General features: G+C 37.7%; 1 protein-coding gene across 3 annotated transcripts; it reads right to left on the reverse strand.

Moving 5' to 3' along the window:
- Window positions 1-138: 138 nt before the first annotated feature.
- On the reverse strand, window positions 139-26,514 carry LOC114456362 (zinc finger protein DPF3-like). 3 transcript variants are annotated; one of them, XM_028438079.1, is made up of 11 exons: window positions 26,428-26,514; window positions 16,200-16,360; window positions 15,267-15,374; window positions 9,629-9,756; window positions 7,696-7,791; window positions 7,567-7,624; window positions 6,746-6,787; window positions 4,760-4,900; window positions 3,913-4,017; window positions 3,069-3,829; window positions 139-761 (listed from the first exon to the last, which is right to left on the reverse strand). In XM_028438079.1, the coding sequence occupies exons 1-10, from the start codon at window positions 26,457-26,459 to the stop codon at window positions 3,669-3,671; spliced, it is 1,032 nt and encodes a 343-aa protein (XP_028293880.1). In that variant the 5' UTR covers window positions 26,460-26,514; the 3' UTR covers window positions 139-761; window positions 3,069-3,668. The 3 variants fall into 3 exon arrangements, with proteins under 3 accessions (XP_028293880.1, XP_028293878.1, XP_028293881.1); XM_028438077.1 differs by having other exon boundaries at window positions 3,059-3,829; XM_028438080.1 differs by lacking the exon at window positions 139-761 and having other exon boundaries at window positions 3,709-3,845.
- Window positions 26,515-26,963: the final 449 nt, after the last annotated feature.

The raw sequence follows: 26,963 nt of genomic DNA on the forward strand, positions 1-26,963 counted from the left end.
TTAAATTGTAATTACAAAAATTGCCAGTCATCGTAATCATAATTGAGTTGTAACTGAATGATGATTGGATGATTGAAGACATAATTGTAATTTTTAAAACTATAATACCCTGATAAGGACACATCAAAGCGATCAGTAGATGCCTCTGTGGAAGACTTACAGTTGGCAGTCAAAAAGTTGTCTGAATGAATGAAACCCTAACACACACACATATATATGAAGACAAAATGAACTTGCTAGAATTCAAAATAAAAGACTGCTTAAGATCCGAGTGGAGGAAAGAGTTTGTGTCACAGTATCAGTGAAGTCATCCAGAGGTCTGCATGTGTAAGTGGTGTTAGAGCACCGTCTATGGCTGCAGGTCAGGGGGAGGGGGGGGGGGGGGTCATGGCTGTTAGAGCTGGTTTCCAGTGTAGAGCGGCAGACTGGCACAGTGATGAGGATACATCAGATCACACACACACAGCAGCAGGAGGAGGAGGAGGGAGAGAAACACCTCTAATGTTCCCACCAAACACCCAAAGGCCCGGCCTTCAGCGTCTGAGGTGCAGAGGAGCAAAAATACATCTGAATCCAAATGTTTTCCAAAAGTCAACATTGTTAAAGGAACGGTTGGTCCATGGAAGTCAAATGGAACCTCCTGTAGAAGAGCTGGGCTTATTTATGTGTTTCAGGTTCCGATGAGGAGGGACAGGAAAGGCTCAGTTTGTGAGGGTGAAATGTTCTTCCTGCAGTGAGCAGGCTGCCACAGGCTGAAGCTCCTAGAAAACACAGTAACAGAGGAACGTCAACGACACACTGAACCAGTAACAAGCTAGCACGCTCAGGCTAAGCATGATAATGGAACATAGTGGAAATGACAGAAGAAAAACAATGACTATGAGTGAAAACTTTAAACCACTTATCAAACTCAAGCCCCTGGGACCCTTTCAACCATCCAATTTGGCCCACAGCAGAAAACATGAAATATGACCAGTTGTAGATTTCTCAACCCTAAGTATAGAAATTCAATGAAACTCCATAATATTTGGATATTTGGAGAATTGCAATTTTCCCATGCTATTGTCAAGACTGAAGTCATTTTAAATCTTTAATTGTTCAAAGAACTAAATTTTACTCAAATTATTTCAGACTTTACTCAAATTAAATAAAAATTGGTCACAAAATCAATGAAATATAAAAGAGAAAATCCTTTACGGACTGATATCTTATTGTATTGTATTATGTATGATTTATACATCAAAGTGAAAATTTGGAGATTTGAATGTTGAAATTGCTTGTTTTCCCGTCTAAAATCTGTGGACCACTTAAGAACAAACTACTTTGTATTTGGCCCCTGCTTTAAACACTTGAGCTCTGGATGTTTGCCCCTCTATGTTTAACAGATTTGAGATCTTTTAAATGATCATTAACTACAGAATGCTGTTGTTTTTTCAATGAACATTCTTGGACTTTTTAAACTGGAATCAAACTGGTGTGAGTTTGACTCAATGACTCCTCTGCAGTCAAAGATTTGAGCTTTGTGATAACTTAAAGCAAACGTGACAAACTCATGGCCCAGGGGCCAAATTCGGCCCTTTAGAGCATCCAATTCGGCCCAGAGAAAAAAGAAAAAAATTACAGATTTCAGTCATTTTTAATGTGAAATTGCTAAAAAAAAAAAAACCCTCAAAATTCTTACAAAATCCTTTAATTTTCCTTAATTAAATAATATTTCCCGTAATCAATTACAAATTGGTCAGAAAATCTGAAACATTTAAAGAGAAGAATCTTTTGAGACTAATATTTATAACTTATTGCTTGAATGTTGTTGGTTTCTTACATATTTTTGTAATTTATATCTACAAAGAAGCGCAAACTAGGACACAACTCTTTTTTTTTTTTTTTCCCACATAAAATCTGTGTACTTTTCCCCTTAAACCAGGGGTCTGCAACCTTTACTCTCAAAAGAGCCATTTTGTCATATTTCACCTGGATTAAAGTCCTTCCAGAGCCGAAAAAAAAAAAAAAAAAAACCATAGTGTATACATTTCTATACAGTTAAAATTATATTGAATAATGTTTTGAAAACATATTTTTTTTTTAGATAATGTATTTGAAGGGCTACAAAAAATAACTTGAATTTGACAACACACGTCAGTTAACACATGCTGATTACTAATTTCTTGCCACATATCAAGCATGCATATTTAGCCAGCATGTTGGCAGTTAAATGAATCTGTCCCCACATAATTCAAATGTATATTTACTTCCAGGATAGACTTTAGTAGATTTAGTTATCTTGCCAGGGATTTAAAACTTAAAGTTAACCACAGGTGCAGGAAAAAGTTAATGGTCTGTAGATGTTTCAGGACGTGAAGTGAGTTATTGCAGGTTGACAAATCGTTATATCGTGATTTTATTTGTTTTCAAAATCATTAATCATTAATGCCCTCTGTAAGAAAATAATTATTGATTTCAATATTTTTGAAAGCTTTAGGGAGCCATTGCAAAAGAGTCAAAGAGCCACATGAGGCTCCAGAGCCGCAGGTTGCAGACCCCTGCCTTAAACTAAAATGAGCTCGACACCCCTGACTTAAAAGAACTTCAGTTTAGTTGCAACAGTTTTGATCATGGTCTCATTTAAAAAAAACAATTTTTTATCATAAAACATTTATATAGGAGATGATAATGATGTTTCCATGTCTTATGTAAAATATATTTTTAGATTGACCAACACACACCAGTGTTTCTCTGCAAAATAAAACACAATTTCATGATATTCTGAAGAAAATGTACCAAAAAGTCAGACATTTTCTTTTTTCAGAAAAACACCAGAGCGTTTGAGATTTGCTTTTAGCCACTGTGTTATTCACAGTGGAGCATAAACCTACAAAAGTCCATCAACATTATGAAAATATAGTATTAAAAGACTTATTAATTACTCAATAGGATCTCTGCAGCTGGAAAAGAATCATTTGAATGACGACATTCAGTGATAATCTAATACACACTGACACAGGAACTGTTCTGGTCATCTAATCCACTTCTTATCATGAGCCACGATGTTATTGCTTACCTTTGATTACCTTTTGTCTCTCATTAATGAAGACGGAGGCTTGTTAATCCCATTATTTCCCGAGGCTTGATGCAGTCCCTTCATTGGTTCCTTCATTGTCGTACATGTGTAATCCAGAGAGGCCTTCATAGTAACACTACTGATTTAAAAAAAAAAAAGCTCCAGTAGTTCTGCAATGCAAGTATTGGTTCACAATGACATTCAATCGTTCACCAAATGTATCTATTTGTGCCTTTAAAAAAAAAAAAAAAAAAAAAAAAAAATCAGTTGTCCAACGATGTCATTGCTCCAGTGTGTTTTTGTTCATGACTTCTTTCGGCTCCAGTGAGAAAAAAAACCCTTCAAAACAGTTTGTCATGGAGTCACCTATTCATTTGTTGCCCTAAACGCTCACATACATACTTGTCCTTATATATATATAAAGAATCATAAATTATTCAACAATGTCAGTAGATGAAATACCACTGGCATTTCTGTCGCTAAAATTATCATTTTGTGCTTTCTGCAAAACAAAAACATTGAAAAAAGAAGCAGCAGATTTTTTTTTACCAGAGTGAATCCATCATTTTTTTAAAAAAAAGTTATCTCTTAAAACGTAAGAAGTTCAACTCTATCTGTGACGGCTGGATATCCCGTTGCCGTTTGTCGTGGGCTCTTCCAGCTCGTCGTCTTCAAAGCCGTGAAAAGTGGAGGTGTCGCTCTCAGATGTGGTGCCGAAGAGTTCCTCAGCTCCAACGAAGGCGCCGTCGTCCTTTTCCTCTCCACAGTCAGCTGGAAGGACAACAACCTTTTAACAGATAGGACTCAGGACCATTTGTCTATTCAGAATTCTCTTTAGGTGAACAATGACTCACTTGTGCATTGGCAGGATGACCCAGATTTACCCGTTTTCTTGTTTGAACCCTGGCATTTATTACAGTAGCTGTTGGGAATGCTGGTCCCAGCTGGACCCTTTGGACCTACGAAGACAAAGTGTCCACAATGACTGAATGAACACTGCATGTCTACAGCAAACTTTTAATAATTACAGCAAGTTCATTTTGTCTTCATTTTTGAAATAATATGTTATCATTTCATTTATTCAGACAACTTTTTTTCAGGAAATTTCCTTTGATCTCCACACAATGGGATCAAAGGAAATTTTAAAGTAAAGTAATATATCAAAGTTCCAGCAAGTAAATTTTGTCTTTTTTTGAAATAATATGTTACGGTTTCATTTATTCAGACAACCATTTTCAGACCCACTTGTTCCTGTTTTTCAGGGTCGTTAAATTAAATCTAGTAAAATAAATTCCAATAAAACCTTTACTTTGATCTCCTCTCCAGGTGATCAAAGTACATTTCAAAGTAAAGTATGAGATCAAAGTACATTTTCTGAAAAAAGTTACCTGAATAAAAGAAACCTTAACATATCAAACTTTTAATCTGAAGGTTTCAGTATAAAACAGGAGCCGTGCACCATCAGGAGGTTTTATACTCAGTCTTTTTGTTGCACCTTCTTGTAAGAACAATGTTTATTAAATTGATTTTTTTTTCTCCAGACGAGCAAACTGATACTTTCACCAACTATGACAAAACATGCAATGCTAAGTATACACAATACATTTTTCTAGTTCAGGAGGTAAACATTTAACAGGAAGTTAAAACACAGCATGTGGTGATGATGAATAGAAAAACAAAGCTGGATGTCCCGTTGCTTACGTTTGTATCTGACGGTCTGTGGTGCAGAAGTGGACAGAGACACCACAGAGCTTCTCTCCCCGGGTCGGTTCTCCTCTGCCATGTGTGGATGGGTGTAGTGGTAACTCAGTCCTGTGCGGTTTCTGTAGCGCTTTGCACAAACTGCAGCAACAAGAAAGCAAAGGTGAAATCCAATCATTGCCCTATTATTACATTATTTATTCCTTTTCCTGATTAATGATGTTTGACCAGAGCATGGATTAAGTTTATTAAAACGCCTACAGTCTGGAAAGTGTAGAGCACTCTTTGCATTCAATCAATTTACACAATTATAAATATAGAAATAAAAAATAAATGTGAAAACAATTGTGCTTGTGGCTGTAGAAAGCAAAGGAACAACATTGTGGTGGAAAAGAGGGTAGAGAAGAACGCAGATATTAGTGTTCTTCACCTGAACCAGAGTAAGAGGGCGACCAATCAGGATCCCAGCACACCAGGGCATTGAGGGAAATGAAGTTGCTGATATATATATATATATATTTTTTTTTTTAATCTCTGTTGATACTGAGAATATGCTCAATACTGTTGTCGTGTAAATGTTTGTTTTTTTAAAAAAAAAATATAAATAAAAACTAAAAAAAAATAAAGAGTGGGAAAAAATAAAAACGAGAAAATAGAACAGAGCATGTTATATTGGGTAGATTAATATATATTGGTAGAAATAAACTGTTGCGTCTAATTAGAAAATGTGTTACCAGTATGTGTGAATGTGGGGTAGGGGTAGACAGTGTAGAACATGCAATTTGTAACTGTGAAAAGTATAAAAACAGTAGAAAAAAAACTATAGAAAAAAACTTTGTAGAAGTGAAGTGAAGAAATATACACCTAAATACATTGTTCGTAATGACAGGAATACATTTAGAAATATGTAGCCCAGGAGCTGTGGTTCACACTCCAGCATAGTAGGTGGCGGTGATGCACCTTCACTATGGTTGCCACTCGCCATAAAAAACAAAAAGAAGAAGAAAAGAAGGGATCAGTCAGAGCACACCTGTGAGCTGCAGAGAGGGGAAATCAAACCACAGACAGCGTAACAGGCAGAGTGGGAGTTTTATGTTTCCTGTTTCTGGACTAAGGAGTCTTGGATCCTAAGAACCAGCTGGATGTATAAGAAACTCTTAAAATCTGCACTGTTCAGGAATAATCTACTTTGAAGAGTGAGCTCAAGTCGTCATCTTCTGTGTTGGAGCAGCATCTTCCTCGTCTACAGAACTGAAGGCGTCAAAAGCTAAGTTTTAACTCTCCTGCTCTACAAACTTGAACACACCACGCTCACACACACACTCATCTAACTGATCTAAACATGTAAATCCATTGAAGAACTGGAGTTTTTACCTGGTTCATTCAATTCAGGGCATTGCATTTGAGCCATTGTGACTATTTCAAGGTAATTTCTGTTTAATTATGTTGGGATTGATTCTTGTTCAAATTGAACATGAATGCTTGATTGCAGCTGATAATTTGGGGTTTTTGTTGTTGTACTTTTGTACCAATGGTTTTCTACTAACTGGGTTATTTTATATCAAGGTTTTCTTTAAAGTCTACAGGTCAGAACACTGTTTTGTTCTTCTATCTTAACCCCAACTATCATTTATTTATATTATAAAGTATCCTAAAACCTGTGCAAAAGTCAATGTGCTACAAATGGCCCAATGTGCGGTAGAGGCTCTGTGCTAAACCTGGAATGTCTTTGCTAATCCTTTCCTTCTTTAGTGTTTTTGCTAATGTGTCGCTTGTCTAAATAATTTTGAATGCTTAAAAGTTGTAAAAAACGTGCTTGAGTGATATTTGTTTATAAAAAGCAACCTGCTCCATGACAGTATTAACATTTCTAAGTTTGATTTTAAACAGACTCAATTTTTCAATACAATTCACACATTTGCCACAGAATAATTTCCTTCTAAACTGTACATTTTTAGCATGACAAAGAGAGAGAAAACATCATACCTGCAGGAGAAGATTTTGAGTTCGGTTTCTGTTTGTATCTGTCTGAAACAGAGAATGAACAAAGTAAATTAAAATCAGAGAAGAAGAAAACCAACAGTAGTTCACTTTGATGATAGTGTCTGCAGTCGTGTTCTTAAACTTAAGGTCTTGATTGAGGGGAAATCATAGCTTTAAAGTAACACTAAATATTTACAAAATTAAATAACCCAAAAACATGTTTGTTTATGTCAAAAAGATTTGACCACTGTGCCAGTTTACGTTAGTGCTTGTGCCAGAAACGATCTGTGAAAGAGCTGTGAGGAAGATTATTCTTTTTAGGCAATGGCTATCAGTACGTAGTACGTGTCAGTGGACCGGCAGACTATCCGTACGCAGCGCCCCTCATTGGCCAGTTTGGGTCACGTGATGGGTGCACCACGTTAAAGTTCTCAGTTTTATTTTAGCTCATATTTATTTTTAGCTACCCCGCTAACCTTTTTTTTTCCGTATATGTACTTTTAAAGATGGAATTCGCCGTGTTAAAAAAAAATATATGTCAAAAGTGGGATTCAAACCCACGTTAGCGGAAGGAAGAATCCTTGAGTCAGGCGCCGTAGACCACTCGGCCATCCTGACACGGTGAAAACACAGGCACTTTACACTTATGTAGAAAAGGTCCGGCAACGTCATCTTTCGTACGAAGAGACAGTCGGTATATCGATGGGTACGTATTACGCACAAGGAGACACTTCCTTCTTTTTATTCACTGCAAACATTTAGTGTCTGAAAAAAACGATTGAAAATACAGGAGAACATCCCAAACTAAAGAGTTCAGCTCTTACTGTCACAGACGTATGGCTTGTCGTCCAGGTCTGCCCTCCTGCGGCCAGAGCCCCGCCCCTAAAGAAAAGAATGTTTATCTCCTGACTTTCATCAATACTTTTATCGTCTTTAATATTCGAGCTCCTTACTCGTCCTTTGCCCCTGTGTCTCCTCCTGGGAGTGTCGACCTCGAAATCGTCGTCATCGTTGAAAGCGTCTTCTGCTGCGTCGGCCTCCAGAACCCGCTGGAAACGTTTAGAGAGAGGAAAAAAACAGTTTAAATATGAATACAGAGCAGTACATTTTCTATATTACTGCATTTAGACTTATCCATTCCTCATAGTATATATATTTATAGTATGTCTACTACATACTATAAATATGATTCGGATGTTGATCGTTCCCACTGAAGTATACTTCTAAGTTTCCCAAGATGCATTTCAAACCTGCGACAATAACCTGAAGCACACTGAGGCTAAATATCTCTGTTGATTCAGAACCTTTGAAAGTTCTGAAAACATTTTAAGTGAGAAAGTGACCAAGTAGAATATAAACATGTGGTAATTTGAGCCATAAAACTGACGTATACACATTTTATTCTGACATTTCAGAGATATATTTCCCTTAATAAATAGAAATTTGTGACAAAATATAGGACATTTAAAGTAAATATTCTGTTGGGATATTGTCGGTTTCTTATATATTTTTGTATTTTATGCTGTATCGATGTACAAGTGCAAACTAGGGCACCATAATGCTTAAATTACTCTTTTTCCAAGATAAAATCTGTGGCAGACTTGAGATCATACTGCTCCGTATTTGGCCCCTGAAATAAAATGTAAGTTTTGATTGTCTTCATTTTAGAGATTTGGAAATATTGTAGTCTGATTTAAAGAAAACAATTTATCATAAAAAAATCTATAGGAAAGGTAGATAACAGAAAACTGATCAACGTATTTACATTTTTAGATTGACCAACACAAACCAGTGTTTCTCTACCAAATAAAACACAATTTCATGATATTCTGAAAACAATTTTACCAAGAAGTCAGAATTACATGATGTGATTTTCTTTTTTCATTTAAAAAAAAAAGTAGAAAAAAAAGTATTTGGAATTTGCTTTTAGAATTTGAGTTATTCACAGTGGATCACAAGCCTACAAAAGTCCATCAGCATTATAAAAATATAGTATAGTATACAGTAGTATTAAAAGACCCGCCATTGTGCTATTGACAAATCTTCCAGTTAACTTCAAAACAAGAGCCCTATTTACAAAAGCGTTAAAAAACTAATGGAAGACAAGAAGATATGCTTTTGTTTTGAAAAGGCGGTGTATGATTTTTAAGCTTGAAGACGGTCCCAGGACAATTTTGCAACTAGTGTGTCCAATGTGCACACTTAAAAAATGTCCGATATAGTATACATCCGGGTATTTTTCATGTACTCAATCTTTTCATACTATCTAATGTGAACACACTATATACTAATTTTGACGTGAAACTTAGTATGAGTAGGACGTTAGTATGCCTTTTTGAACACAGCCAAAAATGTTTTCTTTGATTATTACTAATAACTCACACCCACTGACAGATGAAACCATAAATAAGTCTGTTTTTTACTTCACTTTTCAGTGGACTTGATATAAAGCTGTTATTTTACGACACAATCAGGGACATTTTTTGTTGCCATGAAAGAAGAAAATATATAGAGTAGTCACCAATCTATTACCTCTGTAGAATTGTTCCCCACATTTTTGATAGTATTTTATTTATTTTTACTTATGGTATTTATTAATAAAAAACCTAATATTTTATAAGCAGTCATAAAATCTAATGTACAAGAGCTCATAGATGGTCAGTAGAGTAAATGTCTACTCCTCCAAGATCAGTCGCCTGCTAATGAGCCCAGCAGGTCAGCTGGAAAAACCTGGCGAGTTGCCGTGGCAACCAGTCGGGGCATAACATCTACCGCTGAGAGCCACAACCTTCACATCTCACACGTTTGCAGTGAGGTTTCCAGTGTTTTGTTTTTTCCTTCTGCTGCTAAGCACGCCACGTGCACAAGAAGGAGAAATGAACTCACCTGGATCTCTAGAAGGCTCTCCTCGTCATTCTTGGAGTTGCTCCTCTTGTCTAGAGCATCGCCTCGTAGCAGAGCCTCTAGCGTCGTGCTCTGAGCAGGCAAACTGTCCTTAGACATGAGCCCTCCATCTGCACACACACACACACATCACCAATAGGAATGTATGGTAACAACAGTTTGCGATATAAAAAAAAACGGCAATATAAAATTCAAAGGTTCACAAAATAAAATCATGCAAAGTTTTATCAACAAAGGTGTGTTACACATTTGTCTCTCTTCACAGGGAATTTTTGTAATTTTTTTAATATCGTATCGTGAGTATTTTGTATCATGTGCCCTAGGGGTGTAACAACACATCGATCTATATCGATACATCGATTAATTAATTAATGATCCAATTACATTGATGCACAATGAAAACATTGATAAACAGTCATCTTTAAGATACGCTTTTATTTTGAAATTCACATAGCACGTCTGTTCGTCCGTGCCACTATTTACTGCACGAGGATTGTGGCATAACTAGCAAAATACCACGCGACAACAAAGCTTTGCCACCCCGGCAGCCACGCACATTTGTACACGGTATTATGTAGCCACCGACCAGTAGTGCCCCGCTGCCGCTTCCTGAATGTGGAGCCAACCGCTATAAAACACTATTGAAGAACACGCAGATGTAACCCGAGGGTGGCACAGAACCTGCGTTGTTTACATTGTTGCTTGACAAAACGAGGAGTCAAGGAGAAAAAGCCATGCAAGGAAAGAGGTAAAAATGATGAACTATATATCAGGAAATAAAATAATAATGAAAGCACAGCGCTATGGTAGTGATCCTGTTTTTAAGACGATAAGAATTGGGTTGAAGAAGGTTGTTTTGCTGGGGGTTTAGCACGCACGTGACTGCACAGACACACAAACTGAGTTATGATACTGTCAGTATTCGGTCAGTGCTCGTAAATGGGTTGATTTTATACCAACTCCCCACAACAAACAGCCATATTTTCATGTAAATAAACAGGATTACTGAATAACAAGTGTCTGGAATTCCACTTAAGATATTTATTTAATATTAAAGACGAAAAAATGGTATCAAAACCATATTTGTAGCATTATTTTCCATGTAGCCTTTGTTCGTTGGTTATTCCGTTTTAAAACCAAATCAAAACAAATAAACTATGTGGTTATTTTTGTTTTACACAAATTCATCATATGCCCCTTAAAATATGTTTTTATACTTAGTTATATAACAGTGTGGCATCATTAACATGTCAATGTTAAAATAATAATATTAATAATAACATGCTAGTGACACTTCCCCCCCCCCCCCCCCCCCCCCCCAATCTGGTTACAGTTTGTTACAGTGAAATCAACTGTTTTTAAAGCCATATTTTTGTATTATTAAAAACGTATTGCACCATAGTAATTTAAATAAAACTAGATACTTTTTATCACTCACACAGAATGCTGTTTATTTAATGCCTGATACCTGAAAGCTTTACCTTAGAAAAAAAATGGTCAAATCATATTCCAGTTGTTTTTTGGGAGTTGATATATATGTAAATGATTGTGTAAGGTGGGCATATGATATCACATCATATCGAATCGAAATCATATCGTGACAGACTTTGTGAAATTGGCAAACATCCAAACATATCGACATTACCTCGTATTGTGATGAAGCTGGTGATTTACACCCCTAGTGTGCCCTGTATCGTGTTTCATATCATAGTGTGCGTTAACTATTTCGGTACACCCCTCATCACCAACCTACAGGATTCCAGATGATCACTGTTTTTACTACACAGACATTACTTAGATCAGTGGTTTTTTGGGCTGCCAACTTTGGTCATTTAGTCAACTAACTGGTCGATGCAGACGTGGTCGACCAAGATTGTCATTGGTCGACCAGCAACGGTATCAGTTTCAATACCGTTTTTTTAAAAAATGCATTGCACTTATATAGATATGTATTAAATATCAAATAGAATTAATTTAATGCCTAAACATGATTCTATGTCCAGCAACAGCGGTGTAAGTAAGTGCTGGCTGCAAAAAAAAAAAAGTGATCTCTGATCAGAGCAGAAAGGGAACAAATTAAGACAGGCTTGAAGCACAAGCATCCGCTAGTGAATCAATCCTTTTTCTGCACAAGAACATGGATTATCCTTATATTTGATTTAGATTATGTAAATAGATCCCCGGCTGTCTCTGGCGCCGTGGGCACACTGCGCACCTGTGTTTGACGTGCGTTTGTTTCTCTGTTCGCTGATCTGATGTTGACATTAACAGTTGTTTATTAATAAAAGCAGGCTTACCACTAAAACAAACATAAATATGTCATTTGTATGAGGGAAAAAAAAATTTTAATTGTCGGTTTCAGGTCGGGCACGGATATAAATACCTAGTGTCTGTCGGACCTGTAGGTTTCACTTTTGTTTTGTCAGGTTCTGGTCAAAGCTGGAATAAGGTTCATATCATAAATGGTCTGTGTTTAAAAGCAAATCGGCACCATAAAAAGCCAAAACTAAATATTTCTCTCTTTTTCTTTCTCCTCGTCGTCCTCTGCACCTGCTCATTGATTCTCCATTTTGTTTTTCTTTTTTTTTTTGGTCGACTAATCGCTACGTGTGCCATAGTCTTGGTCGATCAACCATTTCCTTGGTTGACTACAGCCCTATTGTTATTCAAACGTTTTTGGCTCAAGTAATCCCTTTGTCCGACTACAACATTTTGCTTAGAAAACTATTTAAAAACACCTACAAAGCATAATGATGGAATGAAGGAGTGATAACACACATTTAAAGAAAAATAAAAAAATCGAATTTTGTAAACAAGTGGAAACAAATAGTATTTTTAGTGCAGTGGTTGCCTACCTTTTTTGAACGTGGCCAACCCAAAGACATTTTTTTCTAGAATTAGTTATTGATGATGTTTAAACTCAGATATATACTGTATAATGCAATTTAGTTTAACTAGATTTATTTCACAAAGTGAAAGTATAGAAATACATGTGTTCTAATTTGAAAAAACAAAACATTTGATTATATATACTTTATTAATCCCTTGGGAAGGCTCTGTCAGGGAAATGCTATTTACAGCAGTGTTACAGAAAAGAAAAACAGCAAACAGGGTTCAAATAATATATATATAGAAAATATACTAGAAGACACTAGAATTAAAACATTTTGAAAATCAATGATGATTTTTCAGAAATTTCAGGCAACTCCACATGGAACCCTGACCCTGACTCCTGTATAGATTCATTTCTATATATATATATATATTTTTTTTATTTTTTTTTCTTTATAATTTCCGGTCACCTCATGCCTGGGGTGGGACCAAGACTGACACTTTATTTTTTAATTTTCCACGCACTCTCTCTCAAGTACCCCCTCTAGTGCCATTGAGTACCCCCAGTTGAGAAACACTGCTTTAAATTAAAACTGAAAACATCATTCCATGGCATACAGTTGTCAGATGTGACACTTTTGTCATTCCTACAAACATTCCTCCTGCTGTATGCAGGAGGCACGTGGCTTTAAGGAGGTGTAACAATCAACCCTGAGCAGCTAATGTAGGTGGAGACATCTGCAGGTTGACCAGACAAAGCAAAGCAAACACCGCTCTGACAGTCAGAGACCTGCACGTCTTATTCACACAATAGCCTCTCTGCTAAGATCTTCATAATCATCAGGCTGCTTTTGTGGCTTTTTCAAAAGATTTTCCATTAGACATTCACCTCAGCAGAGAGGCTTTTTCAGGCTGTAGAGCATGAAGGTCTGAGGCTGCATAGGTGAGGTGAGGATACCAGAGAAGTGAATGCCACATGCTTCTGACAATGAGCCCCTCCACCATGTGGCGGCAGCCCCACACCATTGTGTCTGCACATGTTGACTTTCACCGAGACGAGACACCCCCTCCTTTCCCTCTCAACCCATAGGATCTGTGGGGGCTAAAAATAGAGCCGGCAGCAGCCTACAACAGAGAACTGATTCTGCATGCAGCCCCAGCCACCCTATAGCACACCATCAGCTAGAGAGAGAGGCAGAGTCTGGCTACTGCCCTGCACTGGCACCTCCACATCATCCATATAAGAGGCATCAGTAAAGTATCCTGATACTCATGCACCAAACATACACAATTGCTTAAAAAACACAAAACTAAAAAACAACAATGGGAAAGTGGGGTCTTAGAGAGCACAAGCTCAGAGGAAAACAATAGGCTACAATGAGTCGTGTTTTATTGAAACAAAGAGCTGATTGATGTGCGAGCACTAATGCTCCCTTTCACTTTCCAGGCTTTTTAATTGTTCCTCATTCATAAAGCATTAGGGGTGTACACTGCCATGAATCTGACGGTACGACACACAATTTGCATGTCACAATACAATATGATATACAGTGCAATATATCGTCATATCAATAACTACAAATTTCACCTTTACAAGTACAAAATGGTATAAAATACTATTTATTTCATTTTTTTAAACTTCTAGGAACAAGTAAATGGTAACTAACTGTAATTCAAGTAACAATATCAAAAACAAGTGGTACTTCTATCAAACTGTCAAATTACTAAAAAAAAAAAAAAAAAAAAGCTTTAACTTTTGCTTCTACAATAAATTCTGATTCTGTTAAGTTCTTTAGTTCTCAAAAAAAAAAAAGTAACCACATCTATAGATGTGCCCAGTATGTTTTATGAAAATAAAGTGTAATCAACTTCCAAGCTAAAATGCATTGAGGAGTGAGGTAGTTTAACAAAGTCGGATGTGGTTCATTGAGACCTAGTGACTGGAGGTTTATGTGCTATGCATATGTTAGCGCAATTAAATGATATTTTTTCCGTTAAAAAACATGATTAAAAAAACAATTTGGTCATTTTTTTTGGATCGATACGATAATAGCGGGGTGAAATATCGTGATATATCGCCGAATTGATTTTTTGGTACACCCCCATGAGGCATGTTTTCTCAGAACAGATGGAAGTCAATGCAACAGACGTTGATAAATGGAATTAGAAAGTGAAAGATATTTGTGTATGAGATTCTCTTGCTTGTCATGTTCACTCCTTAGGATAGAGTAACATCCCAGTGGGTGTGAAAGCTTGGGGCACAGAATGGGCCAGTTACAAACACACAGACAGAGCTAACATAGTAAAGTACATTGAGGGTGATGAAAAGCAAGAGGGAAAGAACAGGAGATGAAACTAATGGGCGAGGGGGGTGCTAAGGAGGGAGAAGAATGAAGCAGGAGAATGAAGAGGGCAAATGTGTTGAGTGAGCTGTTTCAAGTGCCATCAGAGAGGGCTGAGCTCAATTCCATAACATTTATTAAATGCTGTCTGCAGTGGCCAAATGCTCACGCTGCTCTCAGCAGTGCTAAATCTAATTACATGTTCGACTTCTCACAAAACAAGTTTACCAGCTGAGGTGAACACAACAGCATTTCATCCTGCTGAAAAATGAGTGTCAGCCCGCGAAGCTTTTAGTGAGATTGTTTCAGATCATCACCAGTGATCACATGAGCTAAAGGAGGTGGAGAAGGCAGCGGAGACATTGCTGAGTGGGAGGAGAAAAGTGAGAGAAGCGCAGAGTGATGGGCAGGTGGCTTGGGGAGAGGAAGCTGCTGCGTGGTCTTACCGAGCTGAAGGTCGTAGATGCCGAGGCGCGGATCTGTAGCGTTGTGCAGCCGTCTCTTCTTTCTCCAGCAGCGGGCGGGGTATGTGTACATTTGCCCGGCTGCTACGCCTACGAAAGAAAAATAAAACGGGGAAAAGAAACACAAGTCAACAAAAGGTTTCAGTGATTTAATGAAACAGTTTTTTCCCAGGATCCAGGTCCATTCTTTCAAATGTGCAGTTTTTTTCTCTTCCTCAATCCACATTACTGTAGGTTTGGCAAAATTTGCGCCAGCCTACAACGGCCTCATGTAAAGGATTTTCAATATTTGAGAGTGGTGAAATATCTCCAAAATATGTATGAAGTCTCAAAAAAAGAGTCATCTTTACACTATAAATGAAAACAGAGATCGGATTTCACACATGGCAGTTATGGGCCAATGAATATATTAACAAACGCATATACCTGACTAAGTAATCATTAGTGATTTGAACAGTCTATGTACATAGCTCAAAGCTGATGAAATTACAGGGAGCTGAGGCATATGATGTTATTTACTGAAGGCCCAAACATGTTCGAGCCTGAAACCTAGAAAAAACATTTTCCATTTTTAAGGGGCTGGCATGTCCACCAGATAGGATGTATAGCATTTCTGTAAATTCTAATTAGAGCGTCAGTTTCCTACGTGATGTAGATGCTGGTATATTGGAAGTTGAAAATTGAAGAAAAACAAAGACGAGCGAAAATCAACACACATCCCCCTCACTAAATTGGCCATATCTCAAACAGTGTGTGGGATGTCCTGGAAACTTGTTGAAATGACATGGAATGACCCACTATTCTTTTTTTGGCTTATATTGGACCGTTATCAATATCTGATTGTGACACTCCTAGTTCTGGTTCTAAGTGCAGCACATGTGTACGTGCATAGTGTGTGCAATAATGTTGGCTCACCAGGGCTGCGGTGGTGACGTTCCATCCAGATGTAGCAGTTATTTTGAGCCACTCCTGTTTGAGAGTCCAGGAATGGCAGGCGGACGCTGCGTTCTGCACATAGGCGGGCGTTGTAGCTGCGGCACTGCTCGATTGCATCCTTGTAGAACTGGTCCCCCAACCTGTAAGAGGGAACAGTAACAGTATGTGATGAACAAACAAGTCGACCAGGGATTTGGGGGGGGATACATGCGGCCCTCTGTCTAATTTTATGAGCCCGCAAAGTAAATGCACAAAAATGATTACAAAACACAAAATGACAGAAAGACACACAGACAGAAACACACACAAATTACTAAAAATACATGTGCCTCCAAAAACACACAAAATGACTGAAAAAATATACAAAAGGGCAACAGAAATACACATGTTTACTCCAAAAACACAAAAAAATTACTCTACAAAAACACACAAAAGGACAACACAAATACACACAAAATAGTAGAAAAATATATACAAATGAGAACTAAAATATACAATTACCAAAACACCCCAAACCCTTTGTTCATTCTTGTATTAATTCTTAGGTTGGTCTTTGATCTGAGCGCCACTTTATCAACATTAATGTCAGCATTTAGAATAATCACATTTTTGTCTCTGATGTATATGAATGAGCATTAAAGCAATCAAAATAATACAGAAATAGTAGTCTGGGTGTAAAGAAGCTCACAAGTGCTCGATAATTGTGGAATTTATCATTAAAGATTGCATAGATTACTGCAATCTATTTACATCGCTTCACCAACCCTTCTGCTCCCACTCAGGATCTAAACGTGTTATTACCTCTGTCGGCACTTTGTTTGATTTAAATACAGATCGGCTGTGATCGACAGCGATGCAAACCAGGGTAGAGTATTTAGTCTTCTTATGCTTTCAAGTGATCCTTATTTATTCACATTATTTTACTGTTTTATTACTAACCAACATGGTCCTGGGGTTTTAACACTTGTATGTGTTTGTGTGTGGGGGGTTTATGGACTCTGTTCAATGGTTTTATGGGATGGATGAGACTTTAATTCATGTTCATTGTTTTTACCAGTGAGCCCTCACGTGTTTGAATGTACATACAGTATAAAAATGACAGATTTTCAGCAGGAAACCCAATCTCCTATAAAGTCCCTGTACCGAACCAGCTTGCCCATCAGACTTCTCTTTCCTTCAGTGCCGCTGATATTTTCGTAGTCCCTCAGGGTTTCAATGTTAATATTCAGAGTGAAATGGGGGAGGATATTTCACATTCAAACCCTCGATCGCTGCCACATGCACGGTATGGTAATTAACCTACTTAATTAATCTCATCAAAGCCTAGCACAGGGGCAGGTCCTAATTTCACTTTATTAAAGACAGGGTTTAACAGTGCAACTCAGAAATCATGACCAAGTACTTTATGTGCATTTCCTTCCTTGGAGGAACAAAGATGTAAAGATGGCCATTTTGAAGGCAAACTCGTGAGAAACCGATTCGTCCTGCTTGAATTTCATCTTTCTATGTTTGTGGAGACAATGTCCATCAAATGAAAAGCAGTGTTAGGAATGCAGTCCTGCACAAAGCCCCCATGGCTCTCAGTAGGAGACAAAGCTACAGTGTGTGAGGCTCCTGGGAAAGGGATGCTTCACGTCAGTGTGACTGAGAAGAGTAAACAGGTAGAGAGGTACAGGGCAAGTGTAGAGACAAGGTGGAAATGTCTAAGGAACACAGACGAGAGGGGAAAATAGAAAACAAAACAAGACCGTAAGGTGTGAGATGCAAGTCACAGTCAATAGAGAAAGAAGAGACATTTCTACACACACACACACACACAGCAGAAAGAGAGAAAGCTAAACTAGACACATACTAAGCTAGAAAAAACAAGTTTTTACGAGCAGCTAGATAACTACCACCATTACCAAACAGCAGTGCAGAGTGCAGCAAATTTAGGTTTCAAGGTGGACTAGTGGACTCAAAGTATTAGTGACAAGAAGACTAAATGCATCCTTGAGTACAATTCCTTGATATTAGTATCTCCCATAGGAGCTGTTTGGTAATATCATATTACCAAACTGCTCTTATGGGAGATACCTCCACTGAAAGCTAAATGTCAGTGAGTTGAGCCTGACCAATTAATTGGGCCAATTTTAGATTAATGAACATCAGTCAAGAGCCTTAACACTTGGAGAAGTGCACTAATTCATTGTTTACGCAGTTTCTTCTACAGTTTTCTGTTTTGATACATCCATGTTTACCGTTTGCGATTTAATAATACCTTAGTATTCCGGAAATACAGATTTCACAACTTTGCCATTTCTTTTTAATCAGTGGCTTTGCAGTCCTTAAAGCTGCAGTTTGTAGAATCCACTCTCCGCTCCGTTTAGAAACCAAAACTCAACCGCCCTTACCGGTATATTTTGTGAACGCTTTTAGCGACTTTTTTCCTCAATACAGAGTTTTAGTGTTATAGAGACTGACATGAATGCACGTATTACTCTGTAGTTACTGTCCCGAACAGTGGCTTCTGCCGTCAGCTCGAGCAAACAGTTTTTCACACCACTGTATATATCACTGTTCTTCTTTCATACATCGGATATCGGGTTTTTAAAACCCTCTATTGTGAATCATTTTAAATTTTCAGGAAACTTGTGGGCAATTCTGTTTTTAAATGTTATAGATATTGATGATTTGAATGTTGTGCTTTGTTTTTTGTTTATTTTCCCTTGTATTTTGGAAGAGGGTATAGTTAGTTAATGTTTGGGGAGTAGGCTGGGCTTAAAATAAGCATTTAGTGCTTCTGCCTGTGCCCGTTTTGTCACTAAGCAATGTAGAGTTTTTCTATTTGTTTATGAGTTATGAAATGTGTTAATGTATGGTGACAAAATAAACAACTATTTTTTAAGAATTATCAGTAAAGTTGGCCACGCAAACAGGCTGGTCGGGACTGGGGTTCAAGGAGTGGTAAGCGACTGTCTTTGGATGAGGGTTTTCCTACATTTGTGGAGCATTACATTCTCCATCAAAGCCTCTTTGCCTTGAGCAATAGGCACACCAACTAATGTCAGCCATTTTTCCAACACCTGTAATGAGTGACAAGACCCACACAGCCAATAACAACCATCAGAAAGTGACACTTAGCATTTTCTCCCTTACACACCAATTCTGAGCTCATGATTTATCCCCTCTATGAAGCATGCTCTTGTTTTCCCGACTATCTCTTGTGACATGGTAAAAAATCTAATACCTCCAGTTCACTGACAACTGGTTACCTTGTTGTTTGTTCACCCAAACTTTTGTTCACACAATTGTTTGAGTTCTTTCAAAGTAAACTTTGAATGCAACCTCCAATGTACAGAACCATTAAATGCATAAAATACATAAAGTTGGAGGGGAAAATTACTCTAAATCACAATGTCATTTTTTTAACACATGGCTATTATTTATAATTCCATATTCACACCATTGCAAAGCTTTGGTCACAAATGTGTGTGGAGCTGCTTTTCTTTGAGATGTTCTCACTCAAAACTTGGATCTTGGGTGGTAAAGATCAAAAGAAGTGGTTACCGACCACAACATCTGGATTTGATCGCGTTTTCATGGAGGAAAACTACCTCAGGCTGTGAAAGAATCAAACTGCTTCACCACTTCTGGGATCATAGCAAATGTTTGCAGAGACGTTTGCATATTCCTAATCTTTAATGCACTTTAAAAAGGATGTCTTTATTCTGTTGTTTGTTTTATCTTTTTAAAAGTCAATAAGACTTTACTGTTTAAATAAAGGTAAAAAACAAAACAAAAAAACATTCATTTAAAACTTGTAAAGCTCATTCGGAGTTCAAAGTTAAATAAACATTAATTTAATAAATAACCAAAATGTTGTTACTTTCCCCCTCTCAAAATACAGTACCTTATTGTATTGATACAGTGAACCAAATATTGTGTATTGTCCCACCGTTATTTACCAAAAGGCAAATTATCTGCTCGTTTATTTAAGAAGAACATTTGAAGTACATAACATCAAGTCGGTGATTCTGATTCACGGTTTACATTGGCCACTACCAGATTTCTTTGCTTTTCTCTTTTATTTACATTTTCCTTGTGCTTTTCTCCACTATTTCTTTAAAAATCAAAACTCTTTTTATAAATTACTATGGCCCACTTTTGACATGTCTGGGGTGTTTTTGTGAAATCTTATTGGAATTTTTTTTTAAAATTACCCATCTGAACTTCTAGTATTATTTATATTTTATTAAAGTTTGTATTCAAAATTCACAACAGGTACCCTTCATCTACCGCTAGTTGGCTTGTCGATGTGTTGGATTTTCTTTTTGACAATACATTTTGATTTAGTTTTGGTCATGGTCTTTTGACTAATATACAACTTAGTCTTCATCAAAATTTTGTCATCAGGACTATTTCAGTTATAGTCTACATTTAGTCAACTAAATTACACTAAGATTTTAGTCGACTAAATCTGTTATAGATAAATTATATACTAAACTAAAATACTGTATACACGATAAGAGTTATGCAATTTTTTTAAAGACCATTGATCAACCTGAGATTGGATGTTAATGTTTGTAAATACACAGACAGATTTAATGCGATCAATGCGTGAGATCAACGTGACAAAATTTTAGTTCGGTTTTTAATTGTTGGCAAAAATATCGTCATAGCTTGATAGTTTTAGTCCATGCGCATTTTTTTAATTAGTCATAGTCTAGTTTTCATTGACTACATTTTTTTAAGTGACAATAACTACAGCAGAGTTTTTCAACTGGTGGGTCGGGACCCGAAAGTGGGTCGCGGACCTGTACTGGGTGGGTCGTGGACAGCTGGTCAACAATAAATAAATACTTAATGTCTCTCATGTTGGACTTGTCTTTTATTTTGAAAGACACTTTTCTTTTTAACAGGCATGCTGTGAAATGCATGTTGCACAGGAAAATATATAGATTTATGTTTTCAAAAAGATTAAATATGTTTGTTTTCAACAGCAATTTGTGAAAAACTAAATTTGGTTGGTAGAATTATAATAAACAAAATTTAAAAAGTGGGTCGCGATTTCATGACGGTGGCAAAATGTGGGTCCCAGGGTGAGACCAGTTGAGAACCCCTGAACTAGAGGAACCTTTTTAATCAACAAAATTAACACCGCAAGGCAGGAGAGCAAATGTTTGTAATGTCACATAGGTGAGCATGCACTAAAGCTCATTTTCAATAGCATTTAAAAAGCTACAAACTGATTTGACCAAGCAGTCTGACTTTTGCAACACATTTTATGAGGAAGAGAAATGGTCTGCTCAAAGAGTTTTAGTAAATTTGCATACATTACTCTGTCAAAAGATAGAAAAGTTACGACATAGACATACATCCTGACATCCATTGTTAGCATGAGCAGAATCAAACCACGGCTACACACACACCACACTGTAGCGCCTGCTTCAGCCAAATCCTCAAGACCAGTGGAAAACTGGGAAAGACTGACGTAATGTCAGGACAATGTGTGTAGCAGACAAAAACTCCAGCTGTGCCTCAAATTTAAATGAGCAGCTTTATGTGCTTCTTTATTAATTAAATATTCTGGACTCCATTTTAATCATCAGATCCTGGAGATTACAGGCAGCCTGCGCTCAGACAGGGGCAGACTTCCCACAGGCTGAGCAGGAGAGCACAGAGCAGCCTCATCCACCACCACAGCTCTACAACAAAGTGAAAGTAGCATTTCATTTTCTTGAAGTGAACAAACATAATGCAGGGGAAAAAAGGTCAAACCAGTCCACAAAAGTGACATCCAATTAATGTCAAGTATGACTAATTATATTCTAACAAATGTGTGAAATGAAGTCAGAAACCCAAGACAGAGGCTAATTATAGCAGATTGTAACACTTCATTAAGCATAGCGTAGCTCAAAAAGACATTCCACACCAGAATGCAAAGACATCTGAGATGAAAACACTGGCTTATAGGAATAGCAGAGAGGAAAAACACCTGAGGAGCTAACTTTACTGTTATTGCTCTGCTAAACCTCACAGATGTTTCTAAGGTGGACCTAAATATGATCAAATATTTACAGGTACAACTGTAGCATCATGTGCTTCAACAAGCTGTTGGCGAGCCAACAGAAAGAAGGTGTGAATGTTTAGGTAATCACCTGGTGTGTAAAAATGTGTTACAGGATACTGTGTGAAAATTTCAGACTTTAGTTTGTATGTGGAAGCAGCAGCGATGAAAACATGGCTCACACTTTAATGACTGTTGTTTTGTTTTTTTAAAGGGATCCTGCCCTTGTTTAGCAAATGTGGCCAATATATTTTAAAATGTACTTATTATTATTATTAGATCTATGCCTAACAAAACATGTTATTTTTTTGTATTGAATTATATTATGTTAAATAGCCAATAACAAATAAATATCAATTATATTTGTTTTATTAACTTTTAAAAATGGTACTACTTTACCGTTTTAGAGCCTGTGTTCCGCCATCTTAAAATCAGGTGATTGATGACGTCACACAGCCCGCAACAATTCAAACTCTGTGGTTTTGTAGTAGACAATGAGTGCGCGGCTGATGCTCTGGTGGCTGTAGTTAGCAAGTGAATCACGGACTGTTGAAGCTCTTGCAACGTAATCTCATGTGATTTCAGCGTAACGCTACTGGATTCTGAAAGCCCATATGAAGCATATAAATGTAAAATTAATAACTGTAGTTGACTATTAGAGCTGCAGTTTGTAGAATCCTCTTTCCACGCCGTTTTCAAACCAAAACTCAACTTCCCTTACCGGTGTCTTTGTGAACGCTCTTAGCTATTTTTTTCTCAATATAGACTAGTGAAAAGTGTATGGACTTTATCTTGTGTTAATGGAGATTTTTATGGTGTTTTAGAGACTAACATGATTGTATGATTGTATGTATCCCTCTGTAGTTACTGAGCAGTGGCTGCTGCTGTCGGCCCGCCCCCCCCCAGAGAGGTGGCTGTGATCTAGGCTGCCTGCCGCTTTGAGCGGACTGATAACCATCACTTCGCATCCAGACTATAATATTAATTCACCTTGAATAAGCTTCATTTGGTTTACACACGATTAATCCTGTCTGTTATCACTCTCTCTGACACCAGTGTGTGTGTGGGGCGGACCTTGCACAGTCATGGGGATCCATGAGGACACAAAGCAGTCCGTTCCTCTTCAGTATGTTAGTGGCTTTAAACTGTTGCTTATCCACCTCGGTCTGCTTCTTTCTGCTTGATTTGCCGTGTAACTCTTGTCTAACGCCGCGATGGAGACTTTTGTTTGGACTTCCGTCATTTCATTCTTACTACCGAGGGTACCTGAACGTGTCTGACTTCAGATGAGCAACCAATAGTAACGCCAAAAATGGCTCATGGAGCACACGTGTTTGTAGAAAGCTCTCTGATTGGCCGATAGCCAGAATCCAGAAGCATCACGCTGGAATTATAAATGTCCTTTTACAGGACCAGGAAAAGGAGATGAGATTCACTGTCCACTCAGAACACTTTGGATTACAATATGCCTAAAGATGATTATGGATTTTTGACCAAATGATGCCAAAAAAAAGTTACATATTGCACCTTTAATCTATTTAGCATGTTGGGTATGATTTTCTGGAAACTTTATAGCCAGTAAAGTCATCTAAATGGGGAAAGACCATGAAAAGGAAATGGGTGAAAATTTGAAATGGAAAATCTGATGTTCTACAATAGGTTATGATGTGCACAATCAGTTTGGAATTTTAACCATCCTGTTATTTTTTCAATTTTATAAGTGTGATGCAATTGTTTAGGTGTATGACAATAAAGACAACAAGGGATTGATTGTGGGATGATGACTGTTTCTAACACATAAAGGTAGTAACTGCCCTTAGTATAATTTTGTTATCAAAAAAATAAAACTTTATCCTCGTTTTGGTGATGTCAAACTAGCCCTGCGACCTCAAACGTGACCAATAACACCTCAGTTCTATGAAACCAGCGTTGCCACACGTGCACAAAAACAGTTTTTTTTTTAGTTTGATGGTGAATGAACGCAAATTGTAATTTTAATCAAGATTTTGGTTGCCACAATTAAATTAACCTGATTGTCGGCAATATTTTAATTTAAAATACGGGGTCTGCACAAACTATCATTCAATTTTAAAGCTTAATTTTGCTCTGTAAACTCTACAAATGATGTTTGCTTAAAAGTAGTGCAATAAAAACACAGATTATTTTCTATTATGATAAATAATTGCAATCACAGTCGTTATTATAATAGTGATTTAAAAAAATAAACAATTGTGATATCGTTTTAGCCATAATCGTGCAGCCCTGAAACAAAGCCAACAAGAAAACAGTCAACATCCCCAGCCAGATTGGTTGTCATTATAACTCACAACCTTTTCCTAAACGTTCTAAATCCAAGATGTTAGATGTATACATAAGAAAATATTATCACATCAGAATAAGAAAAGCTGTCCCCTTTGAGGATACCTTGAACAGAGTAAAGAAAAACAGAAGAAGGGCAATAACTCCGGAAAAAATAATTGCGTGCTTCTCATTTTCGAACTCCATCAAGGTACCGATGCCCTGAAGCAACACGCCGAATTTGGTTATCCTATCTTAAACGTTTTCTGAGAAAAGCTGTCCCCTTTGAAGATACCTCGAATAGAAAAACAAAACAAAACAAAAAACGGAACAAGGGCAATAACTCCGGAAAAAATAATTGCATCCATCTCATTTTCGAACACCATCAAGGTATTCATACCCTGAAGCCAAACACCTAATTTGGTTATCCTATCTTAAATTATTTCTAAGAAAAGCTCCCTTTTGAAGATACCTCGAACAAAGTTAAAAAAAATAAATAAATAAAAAAAAAAAAAAATTGAACAAGGGCAATAACTCCGGCAAAAATAATTGCGTGCTTCTCATTTTCGAACTCCATCAAGGTATTGATACCCCGAAGCCACACACCAAATGTTGTTATCCCGTCTTAAACAGTTTCCGAGAAAAGCTGTTCCCATTAACTCGGACGGATGGAAATCAAACCTATCTCCCCCTTACACACTTTGTGGCGGGGGATAATAATATCAACATCCAGTGCATAAGTAGTTTTAGGAGCACAAACATCCTGGTCCTTGTGTAACAACAATGTAATTACAACCATAGCAACAGAACCAGGTGATGTGGACCTGCCTAGGTTCCACTGTGGAGCAGCAGATGGTTCTCATCTCCTGGTTGTATCTTCCTCGCTGTGGGAGCATCTCTCTCTGACAGATGGGCCCAGGATCCTGGACCAGGCTAATCTCCAGCACTCCTCCACTTAAAGGCACAGTGGTGTGTCTGCTTCTACCTCCACACACAGTCCCATGATGACTCCCCAACGCATACACACGAATGCAAAGCTGCTGACGCGTGTGTGTGTGTGCGCGCGCGCGCATGTGTGTGTAGTGTCAAGGAAAGTGCACCAGCAGCAGACTATGCACATTGGTGTTCATTTTTGAAAGCTAAAAAAACACCAGGTGTGTGAGGGGGACCTGAGTGAAAGCAGCACACAGAGGAACAAAGGAGAAATGCTAGCTTTGGGTGGCATTTCCTTCAAGTTAAGGGTTAAAATTCCCAAATGCACGGGTTCTTTGGGCACAACAGCAGCAGCCAATGTTCAGGGAGGGACTTAAAACGCTGTCACTTTTGTCGTTTTGGCCAACAAGCATGCAAACACGAAGCCTCCTCCCTCGGCTTCACCGGGTCCCGACCACGTCTGCGCCGGGAGAAGTTGACATGTCGGCAATTCCCACCTACTGTAAACCACTTTCGGGGAATGTCAGCCGATATTTCGTCATATATCCCGAGCAGACTGTGGAAGAATTGACATTTAACGATCCGCTGCAGCGCGGTGGCACGTTGTCGACAGTTTTTTTGATACATTTACAGCCCCACGAAAGACGACACTGTCCCGTGTCGTGTCGAGGGGAAAAAAAGCCCCTGCGGTGCAATGGACGCTTCAGACAACCCGACACATGTTTAAAACCACATATTAACATGTAATAGCATTAAAGAAGTACAGGAGGCTACTTTTCCATGCAAGAAGTACACTAAATGAATTCAGACAGCTCTGTGTGTCATATGCACTCGACCGGTAATGACATGCAATAACCACTAGTTTAACCAAACGAGTTGACAACAAAGTAATTGCTCGTAATATTCAAAAAAGGCTAAAACACTTACGCTTTTAGTGGATTCTGAATGACAGCCGCCATTTTGCTACAATGTAATGCAATATCGGCGTCTTGCAGTTCTGAGGGAAACCTACGGATACCGACCAATCAGAGGTCAGGGTGAGTTCGTGGACCAGTAGAAACGCAGCAAAGGCGGATGGGGCGTGGCGAACTGGGGTAAACTGTCAAAATTATTTTAAAGGGTTTTCCCTTGTTTTTATATTGTACACAAGTGAACTACACTTTCTTTTTTTAAAGAGACACTTACTGTAGCATGGCTACACACCAAGTGCAATTTGAGCTTCATTCCAATAGTGTAAATGGCACAGAACATCACCATGTAAGCTTGTGTTTAAATATTTATTAAAATAATTATAAATCATTTATCATCATTAATAAGCACCAGGCGAATAATTATCCCTCATTTCTTTCTTCTTCTTTTTTTCTTCCGGAATTGCAGTGCAGGAGAGGAATGGAAGCAAGACTCATAACACACAGGCGTGCACACCATCTCTTCCTCCCACATATAGTGCAGCAGTCAGTGGT

The sequence above is a fragment of the Gouania willdenowi genome, chromosome 22, assembly GCF_900634775.1.
Source record: "Gouania willdenowi chromosome 22, fGouWil2.1, whole genome shotgun sequence".
NCBI classification, from domain to species: domain Eukaryota; kingdom Metazoa; phylum Chordata; class Actinopteri; order Blenniiformes; family Gobiesocidae; genus Gouania; species Gouania willdenowi.